Genomic DNA, 17,580 nt, shown 5'->3' with positions numbered 1-17,580 from the left:
CCCTCAGGATTGGGCATGACTCCCAGGTGCTCCCCTGGGATGCAGCAATGTTTCACCCTCCTCCCTAAGCCGCCAGGGGCGGCAGAAACTCCAGACAGCTCCCCGCTCCCCTGCTAGGATGGACCAGCCCCCCTCTCGTCAGCTCCCCTATGGACCACCCCGCTGCGATGGACCCTGGGACTCACCGCCAATTGGGTCTGTCCCAGGAGCCGCCTGCCAAAAGAGAAACGGGGCCGTGAGCCGCGGGGACTGCGGCTCGGACCCGACCCGTCACCAGACTCCCCCGCCCAGGGCCCCCTGAATCCCTCTACAAATGCCCATGGGAGCTCAGAGCCAGAGCCGTCTGCGAGGGGGAAACTGAGGCACGAGGCCAGCCCCTGACTGTTCCAATGCTGCAGCGAGCAAGTCAGGAGCAGAACTGGAAAAGGAACCCAGGAGTCCTGGCGCCCCGCCCTCACCCCAGGGTGGCACCTCATTTTAATGCTGAGCTCTGCTCTGGAAACAGGGATTGGGCAGTGGGGTCCCCATGGAGAGGGGCAGGATAAGGGCATGGAGACCCCTCCACGTTCCACCCCCAAGTCAGCCCGGGCAGCCCCTGCCGCCAGGCCTGTCTGGAGAGCCTGGGAATGGTTGGCTGGACAAAGGGGAGGTTACAGGGATGCTCACCACACCAGGAACAGGACCAGCTGGCACCCCTGGCATCAGCATCCCTGGCATCATGGGAGGCACCATGGGTGGCATCTAGGGGACAGAAAGGTGGCATGGCAGCCTGGCACGTCAGCCAGCAGGCACAGGGCCAATGGAGCCAGGGAAACAGCCGGAGCCTCCGGCTCAGAACCCCGCCGTGATCCCCACCCACGTCTATGGAACACCGGCAGCGTGGCTCCGATCACAGGATCGGGGCCAGAGGGTCACAGGGGATGAGGCCACAGAACCTACGTCCACGTGGGGCTTTTCCCAACATCTTTGTCATCGAGGTTTAACAGAAAACTTTTGGCTGCAGAGAGCTCTGGCCCAGCCAGCCCTTGCCAGAGCCAAGCCCCCTCCCCCGTTATGCTACTCAGCCGCTTCCCCCACTTCTTTCAGCCTGGGAAAGGGACTGACCTGCAGCCGCAGGCCCATGAGACCAGTGCTGGCATAGAACCCAGGAGTCCTGGCTCCCAGCCCCCCAGCTCTAACCCACCAGCCCCCACTCCCCTCCCAGAGCTGGCATAGAACCCAGGAGTCCTGGCTCCCAGCCCCCCAGCTCTAACCCACCAGCCCCCACTCCCCTCCCAGAGCTGGCATAGAACCCAGGAGTCCTGGCTCCCAGCCCCCCAGCTCTAACCCACCAGCCCCCACTCCCCTCCCAGAGCTGGGATAGAACCCAGGAGTCCTGGCTCCCAGCCTCCCCAGCTCTACCCCACCAGCCCCCACTCCCCTCCCAGAGCTGGGATAGAACCCAGGAGTCCTGGCTCCCAGCCTCCCCGGCTCTAACCCACCAGCCCCCACTCCCCTCCCAGAGCTGGGATAGAACCCAGGAGTCCTGGCTCCCAGCCTCCCCGGCTCTAACCCACCAGCCCCCACTCTCCTCCCAGAGCTGGGATAGAACCCAGGAGTCCTGGCTCCCAGCCTCTAACCCACCAGCCCCCACTCCCCTCCCAGTGCTGGCATAGAACCCAGGAGTCCTGGCTCCCAGCCCCCCAGCTCTAACCCACCAGCCCCCACTCCCCTCCCAGAGCTGGGATAGAACCCAGGAGTCCTGGCTCCCAGCCTCCCCGGCTCTACCCCACCAGCCCCCACTCCCCTCCCAGAGCTGGGATAGAACCCAGGAGTCCTGGCTCCCAGCCTCCCCGGCTCTACCCCACCAGCCCCCACTCCCCTCCCAGAGCTGGGATAGAACCCAGGAGTCCTGGCTCCCAATCCCCCCTGCACCGCAACCACCCAGACCCTGCTTCCCAGACGATGGATCCCAGGCGTGCGATCCATGGTCCTGCACTGACATTCCACCCCAAGTGAAGGCTCGAGGGGAGCCCTGGACTCAGACAGAGAGAGACAAAGGGAGTGGCTTTACCTGTCCCATGGGTGGGGGCCCTGCCATGGGTGGGAGCAGAGGCGGCATCATGCCAGGGGGCATGGGGGGCATCGCTGGCGGTCTCTGCCCGATAGGAGGGAGTCCCATGGGGGGGAAGGGAGGGGGGATTCCAGGAGGAGGCATCTAGGAGCAAGAAGAGACACAGGCTGCATGTTACTGCTCAGCCCGGCCCCAGGGCAGCCCCCTACTGAAGGGACTGGCCCTGGCCAGCCAGGGACTCCCCCACCACTGCAGCTACTCGGGCAGACGCCTGGCGCCAGCCACTGGCGCAGCTCGCTCAGGGTGTCTCCTTGTCACCACCGCAGCACGTCCACATGGGGGCTTCGCACCACCGCAGCTCCCCTCGCCTGCAAATGCGGCACAAACTGCCCCGTCTGAGCTAACGGAGAGCAATGAGGGTGCGTATATGCACACACGTGTGTGCATGCACACGCACACATGCATGCACATAGACAAGCATACGCACACACATGCACGCACATAGATAAGCATACAAATGCACATGCACACACACACACATACACATGCGCACTCACACAGCCAGTGTACTGAACTTTGCACAGTCATCCCACACAGCCAGGCCAGCAACTCCCGTTTTGTGCCACGCTCTGGGACGGCTGGGTCATGCTGGCTTGGTCAGTAAGCGGTGCTGGGTACAGGTAACTTACGAAGGGTGGAGGCATCATCGGGGGGGCGGTGGGAAATGGGGCCGGCTGCCCTGCGGGGCCGCTGCTGGAGTCCGGAGCCGACTGCCAACAGCAAGAAAAGAAAGGCAGGAAACAGCTGGTAAGCAAGGATGGTCTCTTGGTGAGAGCAGAAGGGGCTGGCAGTCAGGACTCCTGGGTTCCATGCCCAGCCCTCACTGGAGTGCTGTGCAGTATCTTACATAGAGGCTCCTCGTGCAGACACTAAATCGTATCTTATTTTTTAATTAAAAGAGACACCGGAAAAGAAGTGAAGCAAAGGACAGCAAAGCACAGACTAAAGAGAAGCCGCATCTTCCCCGAGATGGATGGACAGAGGCGCTATATGGGGATGAATGGACAGACAGACAGAGAAGATGAGTATGGGGACGGATGGATAGACAGAAGGTGCATATGGAATGAAAAGATGGTTGGACAGAGGATGCGTATGGGATGGATAGATAGAGTGTATGGGGATGGATGGATGGACAGAGGGTATGTATGGGGATTGGTAGATGGATAGAGGGTATGTATGGGGATGGATGGATGGATGGATAGAGGGTGCATATGGGGACGGATGGATAGAAGGTGCATATGGGGACGGATGGATGGATAGCGGGTGAGTATGGGGACGGATGGATGGATTGCGGGTGAGTATGGGGACAGATGGATGGATAGAGGGTGCATATGGGGACGGATGGATGGATAGCGGGTGAGTATGGGGACGGATGGATGGATTGCAGGTGCGTATGGGGACGGATGGATGGATAGCGGGTAAGTATGGGGACCGATGAATGGATAGAGGGTGCGTATGCGGACAGATGGATAGAGGGTGCGTATGGGGACGGATGGATGGATAGCGGGCGAGTATGGGGACAGATGGATGGATAGCGGGTGTGTATGGGGACGGATGGATAGATGGATGGATGGATAGAGGGTGTGTGTGGGGACGGATGGATAGAGGGTGCGTATGGGGACGGACGGATGGATGGATGGATAGATAGATGTTGCGTATGGGGATGGATGGATAGAGGGTGCTTATGGGGACGGACGGATGGATGGATAGAGGGTGCGTATGGGGATGGATGGATAGAGGGTGCTTATGGGGACGGATGGATGGATGGATGGATAGATAGATGTTGCGTATGGGGATGGATGGATAGGTGCGTATGGTAACGGATGGATGGATAGTGGGTGTGTATGGGGACGGATGGATGGATAGAGGGTGCGTATGGGGACGGATGGATGGATAGTGGGTGTGTATGGGGACGGATGGATGGATGGATAGAGGGTGCTTATGGGGACGGATGGATGGATAGTGGGTGCGTATGGGGACGGATGGATGGATGGATAGATAGATGTTGCGTATGGGGATGGATGGATAGAAGGTGTGTATGGGGACGGATGGATGGATAGTGGGTGTGTATGGGGACGGACGGATGGATGGATAGAGGGTGCTTATGGGGACGGATGGATGGATAGTGGGTGCGTATGGGGATGGATAGATAGATGGATGGTTGGATAGAGGGTGCTTATGGGGACGGATGGATAGAGGGTGCGTATGGGGATGGCTCAAACTTTATTTTCAGAGCACCGCGCTCCCCGGCAGAACGCAGAGCCTGGTCCGTGGCTCCCTGGGCTGAGGATGATCCAGGCGCGTAACTGCTGACGGACCCTGTGTGTAATGAGTTGGGTGTCTGAGCTCTCACTGGGCAGGTGTCACGTGACCCCTCTCCCCTTGGCCACAAACGGCTGCTCACCCACCTGCTGTGGGCTGCCTCATGGGCTGCTCCTTCTGGGCATGGGTGGGGGATCCCAGGGCAGGCTGAGGCCAGTGGGGTGGGAGACCCCAGGGCAGGCTGAGGCCTGTGGGGCAGGGCCCGGTGGGGGACCCCAGGGCAGGCTGAGGCCCGTGGGGTGGGAGACCCCAGGGCAGGCTGAGGCCTGTGGGGCAGGGCCCGGTGGGGGACCCCAGGGCAGGCTGAGGCCTGTGGAGCAGGGGACCCCAGGGCAGGCTGAGGCCCGTGGGGTGGGAGACCCCAGGGCAGGCTGAGGCCCGTGGGGCAGGGCCCGGTGGGGGACCCCAGGGCAGGCTGAGGCCTGTGGAGCAGGGGACCCCAGGGCAGGCTGAGGCCCGTGGGGTGGGAGACCCCAGGGCAGGCTGAGGCCCGTGGGGCAGGGCCCGGCGGGGGACCCCAGGGCAGGCTGAAGCCTGTGGGGCAGGGGACCCCAGGGCAGGCTGAGGCCCGGTGGGGGACCCCAGGGCAGGCTGGCAGGTGGGGCTGGCTGTCCATGATTCATTTGAAGGACAGGGATGATAAATGCGATGCCATTCGTTGCCCTTTGCCCAGCGCCGGGCACAGCCCCACGGTGCCAGCGCCTACAGCAACGCGTCCCCCCAGACACACACACACACACAGGGGTCACTGGCTGGCTCTGGGTGGGGGAGGGGGTCTGGAGGCGAGTGTAGAGGAGCCATGTCGGGGGGGGGGGGGGAGGGTCTGTATCAAGGCAGGGAGATATCCCCCCCCGCCTGGCAGGTGCAGACCCTGGGGCAGCGTGTGATGCCCACTGCTCCTGTGCAGGGAGGAGCCCCAGTCTGGGGGCACCAGCCCCAGCTGCCAGCCCTGGGGGGGCTCTGCCCATGCACAGGGGGGAGGGGCGCTGTGCTGGGTGGGGTTGTGCCCAGGGGGCTCAGCCCCTGCGAGGGGGGGGGGCTCAGCCCAAGCCGGAGGGGGGGGGGAAGTGCCAAGGGGGGGCAGTCCCAGGGGTGGCTCAGCCTGTGCGTGGGGGGGGAGGGCAGTCCCAGGGTGAGGTTTCCAGGGAGGCTCTGCCCATGCACGGGGGGGGGGGGCGCTGTGCTGGGTGGGGCTGTGCACAGGGGGGCAGTGCCCGGGGGCGCAGCCCATGCAGGTGGGGCTCAGCCCATGCCGAAGGAAGGGCTCTGAGGGGGGGTTCAGTCCACGCTGGGGGGGGGAGTGCCAAGGGGGGGCCAGTCCCAGGGGTGGCTCAGCCCGTGCGGGGGAGGAGGTTCCGGGGGGGGGGGGCTGAGCCCGCGCTGGGGGAGTTCAGTCCAGGCCGGGCAGTGCCGGGGGGGGGTGGGGTTCCGAAGGGGGGGCTCGGCCCGTGCGGGGGCTGAGGGGCAGTGCCGGAGGGGGGTTTCCCGGGGGGGGGGCTCGGCCCGTGCGGGGGGGGGCAGTGCCGGGGGGGGTTCCCGGGGGGGGGCAGTGCCGGGGGGGGTTCCCAGGGGGGGGGCAGTGCCGGGGGGGGTTCGCGGGGGGGGCAAGGCCCGTGCGGTGGGGTTTCCGGGGGGGGCTCGGCCCGTGCGGTGGGGTTTCCGGGGGGGGGGCTCGGCCCGTGCGGGGGGGGGCAGTGCCGGGGGGGGGCTCGGCCCGTGCGGGGGGGGGTAGTGCCGGGGGAGGTTTCCCGGGGGGGGGCTCGGGCCGTGCGGGGGGGGCAGTGCCGGGGGGGGCTCGGCCCGTCCGGGGGGGTTTCCCGGGGGGGGGGCTCGGCCCGTGCGGGGGGGGCAGTGCCGGGGGGGGATTCCCGGGAGGGGCGGCTCGGCCCGTGCGGGGGGGGCAGTGCCGGGGGGGGGCTCGGCCCGTGCGGGGGGGGCAGTGCCGGGGGGGCTCAGCCCGCGCGGCGCCCGGACACAAAGCGGGACGTTACCATGCCGGAGCCGCTGTCAGCTGGGCCCGCGCGCCCACCCGGCAGTAAGCGGCGCTGCCATTGGCCGGCCGGGCGGGGGGCGGGGCGAGGGCGGCACCACTTCGCTGCCGGGCGGGGGTGCGAGCCCCGTCCCCCGCCCGGACTCCTGGGTTCCATTCCCGGCTCTGGGAGGGCAGGAGGGGCCCGGACTCCTGGGTTCCGTTCCCGGCTCTGGGAGGGCAGGAGGGGCCCGGACTCCTGGGTTCCGTTCCCGGCTCTGGGAGGGCAGGAGGGGCCCGGACTCCCGGCTCTGGAAGGGCAGGAGGGGCCCGGACTCCTGGGTTCCGTCCCCGGCTCTGGGAGGGCAGGAGGGGCCCTCTGGGGGGCAGGAGGGGCCCGGACTCCTGGGTTCCGTCCCCGGCTCTGGGGGGCAGGAGGGGCCCGGACTCCTGGGTTCCGTTCCCGGCTCTGGGAGGGCAGGAGGGGCCCGGACTCCTGGGTTCCGTCCCCGGCTCTGGGGGGCAGGAGGGACCCGGACTCCTGGGTTCCGTTCCCGGCTCTGGGGGGCAGGAGGGGCCCGGACTCCTGGGTTCCGTCCCCGGCTCTGGGAGGGCAGGAGGGGCCCGGACTCCTGGGTTCCGTTCCCGGCTCTGGGGGGCAGGAGGGGCCCGGACTCCTGGGTTCCGTCCCCGGCTCTGGGGGGCAGGAGGGGCCCGGACTCCTGGGTTCCATTCCCGGCTCTGGGGGGCAGGAGGGGCCTGGACTCCTGGGTTCCGTTCCCGGCTCTGGGGGGCAGGAGGGTCTAGGGGTTGGAGCGGGGGGGGGCTAGAAGCCCCGGTTCTATTCCTGGCTCGGGGGGGGGGGGGCAGTGGGGGCTAGGGGTTAGAGCGGGGGGGCTAGGAGCCCGGACTCCTGGGTTCTGTTCCCTGCCTGACCCAGTGCATGTCCTTGGGCAGATTCCCATCCGTCCCTGCTGCATGCCCCCAACCCCCCCCGGCCTGTGTCAGGTGGATCCTGCCGGCTCTTGGCCCCGCAGCACTGGGATTCCACCGGCCCCTCCACCGCCCTGGGGCCACAAGGGCTTTGCAGAGCCCTTCACGCCGCCACCTCCCTGGTGGACAGCCCAGAAATCCAGCTCATTTAAGGCCCTAAACTGCCAGCAGGTGGCACCCGAATCTCCTTCGGAGAGGGCCAGGGCCAGGGCCAGGGACCAGGCAGGCTGCGCCTGGCATCCCAGCCAGGGCAGAGCAGCAGACAGGGCGAGAGGGGTCACCTCTTGCAGACAAAAGCCCCTGGACCTCCCCCTGCCTCTCAGCTCCTGCCCCAGTGCTCCCTCCCATCCACCCCTGCAGGCCCCATGAGCTTCCCCCTATGGATCCGGCGCCCATCGGACTCTGCCTGCTTGGCACAGCCAGTGCCCCCGCCCCAGCCCGGCTGCCCCCGGAGCTCTGTGCATCTGATGCAACCTGACGCCCCCACTGCTGATGAGCACCAAAGACACATGATGAGGGACCCCTTGATAAAGCGCAGACTCAGCTCCCAGGCTCTGCAACAGGCACAGCACTGACCACACTTGTGAAAGTCACAGAAAAGGGAACTAATCCACCCCCCCCCCCGGACTATAAAGCTTGTGGGTGACACCGTGGCCAAAACTCCCCTCAGAGTTTCCTCTGGCCCAATTTGAGGTGCTAAAATAGACACCCAGCAGCCGATTCTCCTCCCATTCAGCCTCCACTGACTCCCACTGAGCCACTGGATTCAGCAAGACCAGAGTGGCTGGGTACTTCCCACGTGTTTAGGAGACTAGTCCTAAACCCACCCTCCTCAGCCCCAAATCCCTAAAACAGAGAAAGCCCCAGATAGCCAGCTCAGGACCTGATCCTGCAGCCACTGCCACTGATTTAATACAACTATTCAGAGTAGTCCCGGTGTGAAGATAGATAGATAGAGGGGGTGTGTGGGGATGGCTAGATAGATTAGATGGATGGGGGGTGTATGGGGATGACTAGATAGATTAGGTAGATCGAGGGGGGGTGTGGGGATGGATGGATAGATAGATAGGGAGGGGTGTATGGAGACAGATCGATAGATGTGTATGAGAGAGAGGACGCTGGGGTGTAGGAGAGAGAGCCAGGGGTATATGAGGATGGACAGATTCTCCCCACTCTGTGGGTGTGTAAATTAGGGGGCAGCCAGTTCACTGTCATAAAAGCCTTCACAGCACTGGTCGTGCTGGAGCAGAGGTCCAGGAGTCAGGACTCCTGGGTTCTCTTCCTTTCTCTGCTACTAAGTGGCTGCTTGACCTTAGGCAAGAGTCTGCACCTCCACTCCCCCATCTGGGAAATGGGGTGTGACGAAGTGGGAATGTTCTTAATGTTTTCTCTAAGTACTGTGTGGGTGCCTCAGTTTCCCCATGCATTTCTTAAGTATCTAGGTGGTAGGATAAGGGTGTGCGATTGTTGCCGAGCCCTAGAGGGCAGGGGTGTGCAAGGGGCTGCACAGAGAATGGCCCACACGCTGTCTCCTGGCAACTGATGGCCTGGGCCCCTCCCCTGCAAAGGTGCCAACTGAAGGTGTTGGAGAACAAGGAGATCAGGTGACCTCCTGGCCCGGGAAAGAGACAAAGGGAGAGGAGGGGCTGGAGAGTTTCAGTTTTCAATGGGCTGGGAAAACGGAGGAGAGGCCAGACAGACCTCCTGGCCCCCCAAGATGGACCTGACTGAGGGAGTCCTGTGGTCTGCACCGGCAAGGCCTGTCTTGGACTGTGTTCCTGTCCTCTAAAGAAACCACCTGTGTCACTGGCTGGCTGAGAGTCCCGGTGAATCGCAGGAAGCCGGGGGTGCAGGGCGCTGACTCCCCCACACTCCGTGATGGGGCTAGCAGAACTTCCCCACCGTGACATGATCTGAGGCCTTGTGCTCCATTCCTGCATCCAGACTGGCCACTGAGCCGCCCCACTTCTGTGGGGGGCAGGCGCCAGCCCTGGCTGCCCCAGCCGAGCACCGTGGCTCGAGTCCCACCCCTCCCTTTACAGCCACTCCCAGCTTGGTGGGGAACAGAGACACACTGTGACCTCCCCACAGCAGGCGGGGGCTACGCCGATGGTACCCCAGCTCAGGAACTGGCCCAGAGATGCTGCCTGCCTGCCAGGGTGACGGTGGTTTAGTCCCTGTGGTACATGTGGCTACTGGGAGGGGGCTGCAGGGGGGTTACGGCCTGCGGCGTCTGCAGAAATGAAAGGCCCTGCTCCCCAGCGCACTGACCCAGCAGGGCTGGCCGGCTCTCTCAGGGCACAGAGCTGGAGCGGCCCCACACAGCTCAGCACTCACCGAGTTCTAACCCTGGGCGCTGCCCCGTGGCACAAACCAGGCCCGGTGATTTAGTGGTACTGAGCCCAAGAGGGGCTGGAGGAGCAGCCAATATCGACACATCGCAGCGTGCGAAGAAATGCATCAGGCCTGCTCCCGCTCCCAGCCCCCCACACAAACACCTTCTCCTCGGGGAAAGACCTAACCCTGCGGCTCACCCAGGGTCAGAGTCTGTCTCTGCAGCAATGGCATCAATCCACCCTCAGTCCTTTGGAGTCAGTGGAGTCACTCCACTATTACACGGGCATCACTTGAGACAATCCGATCCTGACCCCACTGCAGTGGGGTGACTCTGGATTCCCCCCCAGGGAGCTGAGATCAGAATTCATTTCTCTCTTCACCTGGGCTGGATCCAAACAATGCAGATGCACAGCCTGGCTGGCCGTCCTGCACTCGGTGCCTGGTGGGTTTCAGAGTCAGGAGCAGCGCCCAGGAGCCCTGACATGCATCAGAATCCAGCTTCTCTGTAGCCCCCTTCCTGGCACTGGCTTTGTGGGTCACAGCCCCTTTGGCAGGAAGGCATTACAACGGCGGAGGATTATTTTCCAGCAGGACCACTTGCCTTTCCATGTGATCACGTTTAAAGCCTCTGTCAGCCTCTGCTTTAAGACTTTGCCATCAGGCACTTAGGAATGGGACTGAGGCCAGATTGTGATCTTGGTTCCCGCTGCGGTGATGGCCTCCTGTCGCTGCTTTTCAGTGCAGTGAGGGGACCATTTAGCCGGGCCGTGACCGTACGATGCAGGAGGCTACCCTTCCAAATCAGACCTATTGGGCCCGATCCTGACTTGCTTTTCATCAGTGTCAGTCCAGCCCTGAAACGGAACCATGGCTTAGGCGGGACGTGACACTGTCCGCTGCGCTGCACCCGGATTGCTCCTCCGGTCCGGACCTGCCGGTGGTTCTGGGGGAGGTGTGGCAGCTGGTGAACACCTGCAGAGCAACACCCTGCCACAGTTTGGGACAGGAAGCGGATGGCGCCTCCAGGAAGACTGTAACTGGCTCCAGCCAGGCCAAGATGCCCACGACCTCCTGGCTTTGAGTCTGATTACGCCTCTGCACTCTAGGCAGCTCCACCCGGGCACAACTAGACTGGAACCGTGCAGGGTGGGGGGAGGGAGAACCAACAGCCCAGGCTCAGATCCTCAGCTGCTGTAAATCAGTGCAGTGCTGTTGGTGTTCATGGGGCAACAGCCGACTGACACCACCTGGCTCTGCCCATTGACTCCAATGGAGCTACGGCCGACTGACACCACCTGGCTCTGCCCATTGACTCCAATGGAGCGACGGCCGACTGACACCAGTGGGAATCTGCCCCATTGACTCCAATGGAGCTACGGCCGACTGACACCGGCTGGGAATCTGCCCCATTGACTCGAATGGAGTGACGGCCGACTGACACCACCTGGCTCTGCCCATTGACGCCAATGGAGCTACGGCCGACTGACACCACCTGGCTCTGCCCATTGACGCCAATGGAGCTACGGCCGACTGACACCACCTGGCTCTGCCCCTTGACTCCAATGGAGCTACAGCCGACTGACACCACCTGGCTCTGCCCATTGACGCCAATGGAGCTACGGCCGACTGACACCACCTGGCTCTGCCCATTGACTCCAATGGAGCTACGGCCGACTGACACCACCTGGCTCTGCCCATTGACTCCAATGGAGCTACGGCCGACTGACACCACCTGGCTCTGCCCATTGACGCCAATGGAGCTACGGCCGACTGACACCACCTGGCTCTGCCCATTGACGCCAATGGAGCTACGGCCGACTGACACCACCTGGATCTGCCCCTTGACTCCAATGGAGCGACGGCCGACTGACACCGGCTGGGGGTCTGGCCCCATTGACTCCAATTGAGCTATGGCCGATTGACCCCTGCTGGGGGTCTGCCCCCCCCACATGTGCACCTACCAGAGAACGGGGGGTCAGCAGCAGAACCCCGGTGCCCAGGAACAGGTGAAGGCTGCACCTAGGCCCCAGCCCACGTCCGGGGAGGGCCCTTCGCTCTCCTTGTGCCCTGGGGCACAGCTACAGCCTGGGCTCGTTCCCTCCATCGCAGGATTTAACACAAGGAGCGGATAAAACAGGCAGGGAAGCGGGTGCCTGTCCCCTGGCTGCCTGTGCATGGGGGAAGGAAACTCCCCAACCACGAGGGTTGCTGGCCATGGGGCCTCCTACGCTGAGCAATCACTAGGGGGCCCGAGCCTGGTCCCCTTGCCCCACGCTGGGCACAGCTAGAGTCCTGGCCTGACTGTGGAGACCAGCAGCAAGGTGGGAGGGCAACATAGTGTGAGAACTGGGCTGAGTCCCAGCAAACTCGCTTCACACATGGCCCCTTCCTCCTCAGAATGGCTCCACCACCATCAGCAAACTCACTCCACCGGCCCCGAGGGGGAGCCGCAGCTGGAGGGGCACATGGGGGAGAAGGGGAGCAGTATTGCCCTGGGCTCCCCAAGGGTCCCCACGGCCAGGCTGCACCCCCCCGCCCCGCATGGGCAGAGCTCCGCTCCCGGGGCCCTTCCACGCTGCTGCTGGCCGCGGCTCCAGGGGAGCTGGCGTGCAGAGCTGGGGGAGCCAGGATCCCTCCCTGCACTGGGGGAGCCTGGCCAGAACGGAGGCAGCAGCAGGGGGTGCTGAGACCAGGTCGCCCTCAGAGCCACGGGGCAGGGCAGGTTAGCAGGGACGGTGCCGCCTACATACAGCTGGGGATGGAGATGGACATGAGTCTCTCTGCTCTTGGGTCTCCCTCTGGGGCACAACCCAGGCTGGCTTGGCTGAGTGGGCAGCTTAGCAGCGAGGGCTGGATGCAGGAGCTGAGAAAACCTATGGGCCAGATCTCTGCTGGTGTAAACGGACATGGCTCCATTGAGGCCCTGCCCCCGTCTTGGTGGCACTCAGCCCTCCCCTCTGCGGGCTGGAACAATCCACTGGTCTGTGCTGGTCAAAGGACTGTCCCACCCCGGCTCTGCAGGGCTTAACCCCCGAGCCAGGGATGTGGGGGGCTGGGCCCTGTCTGACACCCTGCAAGGGAAAGCACAGCAGGCCGTGGGCAAGGGTTTCCGAGTGAAGTCACCTGCGAACAGCTGGGGCCACTGATTGCCTAGCACAGAACATCCCTTCTCCGCAGGGCCCAATCCCAGTGCGGAGCAGGTTGTTCTGGAGCCATGAGCTGCAGCTAGGGCTCTGCTTGACAACACCCTGCGCTCCCACAGCGCTGCCCCTGCAAGGATCTCAAAGCACACGGCAAACAGCCAGGGGTCAGCCCCTGCAGCACCTCTGGGAGCACCAGTATTACCCCCATTTCACAGAGAGACAGAGGAGAAGCCACTTACCAAGGTCACACAGATCCAGAAATAGAACCCAGGAGTCCTGGCTCCCAGCCCCCCTGCTCTCACCAGTCCACCCCAGTCCCCTCCTAGAGTCGGGGTGTGACAAAGTGGGACTGTTCTTAATGTTTCCTCTGAATACTGTGTGGGCGCCTCAGTTTCCCCTATGCATTTCTGAAGTCTCTAGGTGGCGGGATAAGGGGGTGTGATTGGTGCAGAGCAAAGGGCCAGTGCACATAAATGGCCAACACTCTGTCTCCTGGCAACTGATGGCCTGGGCCCTTCCCCCCTGCAAGGTGATAGCTAAAGGTGTTGGAGAACAAAGGAATCAGGTGACCTCCTGGCCCAGGAAAGGGACAAAGGCCAGAGAGGAGGGGCTGGAGAGGTTTTCAGTTTGGGGCTGGCTGGGGACGAGGAGTGAAGTGCAGACGTGGGGGTCTGGCTCACTGCCCCCCAGAATGGACCTAGCTGAGGGATCCTGTTCTCTGTACCTACAAGCTCTGTTTTAGCCCCTGTTCCTGTCATCTCATAAACCTGCTTTACTGGCTGGCTGAGAGTCACTCATGTCTGACTGCGAAGTTGGGGGGCAGGACCCTGTGGCTTCCCCAGGACCCCGCCAGGGCAGACTCACCGGGGGAAGCGCACGGAGGGGCAGAGGATGCTGAATGCTCCAAGGTCAGACCCAGGAAGGTAGAAGCCGTGTGAGCTTCTTGCCCTGAAGACAGTCTGCTCGCAGAGAGGAGACTTCACCAGAGTCCTGACTGGCTTCGTAGGGAGCAGTTCCAGAGGATCGCCCGGGGACTCTGTGACACAGGGATAGAACCCAGGAGTCCTGGCTCCCAGCCCCCTGCTCTCACCAGTCCACCCCAGTCCCCTCCTAGAGTTGGGGATAGAACCCAGGAGTCCTGGCTCCCAGCCCCCTGCTCTCACCAGTCCACCCCAGTCCCCTCCTAGAGTTGGGGATAGAACCCAGGAGTCCTGGCCCCAGTTAGCTGCTTTCACGACTAGACACATATCTTCCCTAACAGGACAGGGGCCCAGCTCCTGCCCTGCCAGAATCAGGCCTTTCAAAGGGACAGGATTTGTGTGGCAGGCACAGCTGAGTTCCCCATGTTTCGCAGGCAGAGATTTAAGCATCTGCTACACCCAGGAGCTAACAGCCAGAAATATCCTCAGGGATTGATGGGGTGGGGGCCTCTTTATCTCTGCTTCTTATGTACGCAATAAAAGTTAAGCCCTGTCCAGCATCTTTGCAATACCCGGGACCACGCGTATTATAAACCTGATGACAGACTCCAGCCCTGGTACTGGCTGTAGCCGAGAGATGTATTGAGGTGAGTTATCTGCCCTGCCGGAGGTAGGATTTCTGCTAAGTAGAAAGTAACACACTAATACACTGGATATTTCCACAAGCGTCCTGGCAAGCCCAGACCAGCCTTCACGCTGGCACGTTGACTAAGCCAACCCTCACTGTCACCCCGGCAGGCAGGTCAGGGCGGTTAGCTCTGTTCTGTAGACAGGGATGAAACAGACGCGCAGGAGGATGAAGTGACATGACCACGGTCAGCCCAGAAATAGACTCATGACTCTGTGCTTTGCGCACCAGGCGATCCAGGCTTCCCTATGGATGATGCTTCTTTATGGCTCCCAGCAGAAGCCAATCAGAACTGGGTCACTTTTCACTCAGGGACCTTTTTCCCCAGACTAATCCCTTGAAACAACAGGGGAAGCACCAGTTTAAGTCAGAAGTACTGGGATTAGCTCCCAGCTCCTGCCTGAAGCATCCGCTGCTTTCTGGAGGAATCAGGGAGGTGATTTCATTGCCTGTTATTCTCCTGACCTCAGCCACCCGTCTGTCCTTACAGCACCGGGCCTGTGGCGCAGGGACCATCCCTCTTAAGAGTAAATCATAACCACCAATGAAAATGTAGGGTAGCGGTCAGAGCACAGGGCTCCTGGCTGTCACACTAGCTCAGAGTTTTAGGCCAAGCTGTGAAATGGCCCAGGGGAGCCATTCCCCTCCTGGAGCACAAGGCTATGGACATTGAGCTGCCCCACATCTATGCAGCACCTTGCGATCCCCAAACATCTTGGAGGGCGGGGGCAGGTGAAAATGGATCCTGAATCCTTTAATTTCCAGCTGCTATTTCACAGATTTCATGCCAGATGGGACCATTGTGATCATCCACCAGGCTGACCTCCTGCATAGCACAGCCAGAGACCTGTCCCACAATAATCCCTAGAGCCGAGCTTGTCGAAAAACATCCCAGCTGGATTTTAAAATGGTCAGTGATGGAGAATCTGCCACGGGCCCTGGGAAATGACATCAATGGTTACTTACTCTCAGTGTGAAAAACGTCCACCGTCTGTCCAGTTGCGTCTGCTTCCAGCCACTGGTTCGGGTTCGACCTTCCTCTGCTAGACTGAAGAGCCCCTGATTAAATATTTGTTCCCCAGGCAAATACTTACAGACAGTGATCAAGTCACCCCTGAACTCTTTGTTAAGCTAAACAGACGCAGCTATTTGAGTCCATCACATTTTCAAATCCTTTAATCAACCTTGTGACTCTTCTCTGAGCCCTGGGTACTTTATCAACATCCTTCTTGAACTGTGGGCTCCAGAACTGGACACAGGACTCCAGCAGCAAGTAAAACCACCTCTCTGCTCCTACTTCGGAGCCCCCTGTTTATGCATCCCAGGGTCGCATTCACTCTTTTGGCCACAGCGTCGCACTGGAAGCTCATGTTCACTGGATTATGCATCATGGCCTCCGAATCTTTGTCAGAGTCTCTGCTTCCCCGGATCGCCCCCCATCCAGCAAGGCTGGCCTGAGACCTTTGCTCCCAGACGTAGAATGTTACCATTTTCATCTAGTAATGAACCAACCCCACTGTCAGGATTCCTTTTGTTCCTCTTATTTAAAAAAAAAAAAAAGAAAACCTCCTTATTGTCCTTAACTCTGCTGGCCTGGAGTTCACCTTCTGTCCTTTGCCTTATCAATTTTCTACAATCCCTAACTTGTGATTTTTAATCATTACTATCCCGTTCCCCTTTCTTCCATTGATGTTCTATCTACACAGTGTAGACAGTGTCAGAGGGGCAGGGTGTTAGTCTGGCTCTGTAAAAGCAGCAGAGTCCTGGGGCACCTTATAGACTAACAGACGTACTGGAGCAGGAGCTTTGGTGGGTGAATACCCGCTTCGTGGGATGCATGTAGCGGAATACAGCTGCCTTCGCTTCCCCTCTGACCCCGGTGGTTTTTAACCAGCACGGCTGACTTCCCCCCCGGGTGGCTTTGGGGGCATCGGGGGTTCGCACACGGTTCCCAATTATCTTCCATTTTGTTCGGATGCAATTCTTCCTCCCGGCAGCTTTGGCTCCATTGTTTCAGCGTTAGGAAACCGGCCCTTTGGAAGCACCAGGTGTATTTACGGCCGGTCTGGGGGGACGTTTCTCGGATTGCACAAAGCGGCTCCGACTCCGGGGCTGTGGGAGGCAGCGCCGGAGTCACACAGCGATGAACTGGATCGGGACCCATCGCTAAACCGGAGTGAAACGGCCACCTCGCTCCAGGGTTCCCTGCCCCCGGCCCTTCCTCTCGGCTTTGACCCAGCCCCGGAGCGCTGCTCTGGGGCGGCCTGAGCCTGCCTGTCCCGCCGGCTCTCCCGCGGCACGACCCCCGCCCCCGGCTGATTTCCCGCTGAAAATCAACTCGGAGCCGAAGTTAGTTACCGTGGCGTTTGATACCGATTGGGAAGGGAGCAGCGGCGGGAGGAACAGGAGCTCGGGGCTCCAGCAGCACCGTTCACACTCAGTTACCAGCGGTCCCGGGTCGGCAGCGCCCCCGCTCTGCCCGCGGTTTCTCCGTATCTGTGGCCAGGACGAGCCGGCTCTGCCCGGCGCAGGAGCGGCCCCAGCCCCTGGTTCAGGCTCCAGCCCGTGTGAACGGTCACCCAGCCAGGGGCCCCGCCCGGCCCGGCCGCTGGTTTCTCCTCCCGGGGGCGGCCAGCGAGCTTCGCAGCGGCGAGGAAGGGCTCTCGCCCCCCAGGGCTGGGGGTCCGGCCGAGCAGGGAGAGGAGAAGGGGGGGGTCCCGTTACCCTCCAGCCAGGCTCCAGCTCCGGGGGGGGGGGGGCCTAGGTGCCCATCCCCGCTTCCAGCTCCTTGGCCCCGCTCCGCTCCGGCCCCGCCTGGCCGCCCAGGCTCCCCGCCTTGAGCAGCAGGTTGCAGCCCAGGAAGAAGACGCCGAAGAGGACGGTGAGGCAGAGGACGCAGAGCACCGCGATCTGCACCAGCTGCGCCAGGTAGCGGCTCCTCTCCGCGCCCGCCGCCGCGCCCCCGCTCCCCAGGGCGCAGCAGGCGCCCAGGAGCGCGTCCAGCGTCGGGGCGGCGGCCCGCGGGGGGCGGCTGGGGCTCGGGGCGCTGCTGGTCATTGCTCGGCGGCGGGGGCCGGCGAGGGGCTCCCGGGCGG

The 17,580-nt window shown here is 62.3% G+C and overlaps 1 protein-coding gene across 7 annotated transcripts in view; it reads right to left on the bottom strand.

Moving 5' to 3' along the window:
• The window catches only part of PRPF40B (pre-mRNA processing factor 40 homolog B), a 35,121-nt gene extending 19,653 nt beyond the window's left edge, over positions 1 to 15,468 (bottom strand). For 3 of the 7 annotated variants that reach the window (XM_044995046.1, XM_044995047.1, XM_044995049.1), the window contains exons 1-4: positions 2,743 to 2,823; positions 2,054 to 2,197; positions 667 to 741; positions 186 to 213 (exon numbers count right to left, since the gene is read on the bottom strand). In XM_044995046.1, coding sequence (XP_044850981.1) covers positions 186 to 213; positions 667 to 741; positions 2,054 to 2,197; positions 2,743 to 2,760 — 265 coding nt within the window. In that variant the 5' untranslated portion in view covers positions 2,761 to 2,823. Of the gene's footprint in view, positions 1 to 185; positions 214 to 666; positions 742 to 2,053; positions 2,227 to 2,742; positions 3,838 to 6,426; positions 6,486 to 15,451 lie in introns of those variants that run through there. The other 4 variants (XM_044995051.1, XM_044995050.1, XM_044995048.1 and 1 more) reach the window with 4 other exon arrangements.
• Positions 15,469 to 17,580: the final 2,112 nt, after the last annotated feature.

The sequence above is a fragment of the Mauremys mutica genome, chromosome 20 (assembly GCF_020497125.1).
Source record: "Mauremys mutica isolate MM-2020 ecotype Southern chromosome 20, ASM2049712v1, whole genome shotgun sequence".
Taxonomy (NCBI): Eukaryota; Metazoa; Chordata; order Testudines; family Geoemydidae; genus Mauremys; species Mauremys mutica.
This window is presented reverse-complemented; position numbering and strand designations above follow the sequence as displayed.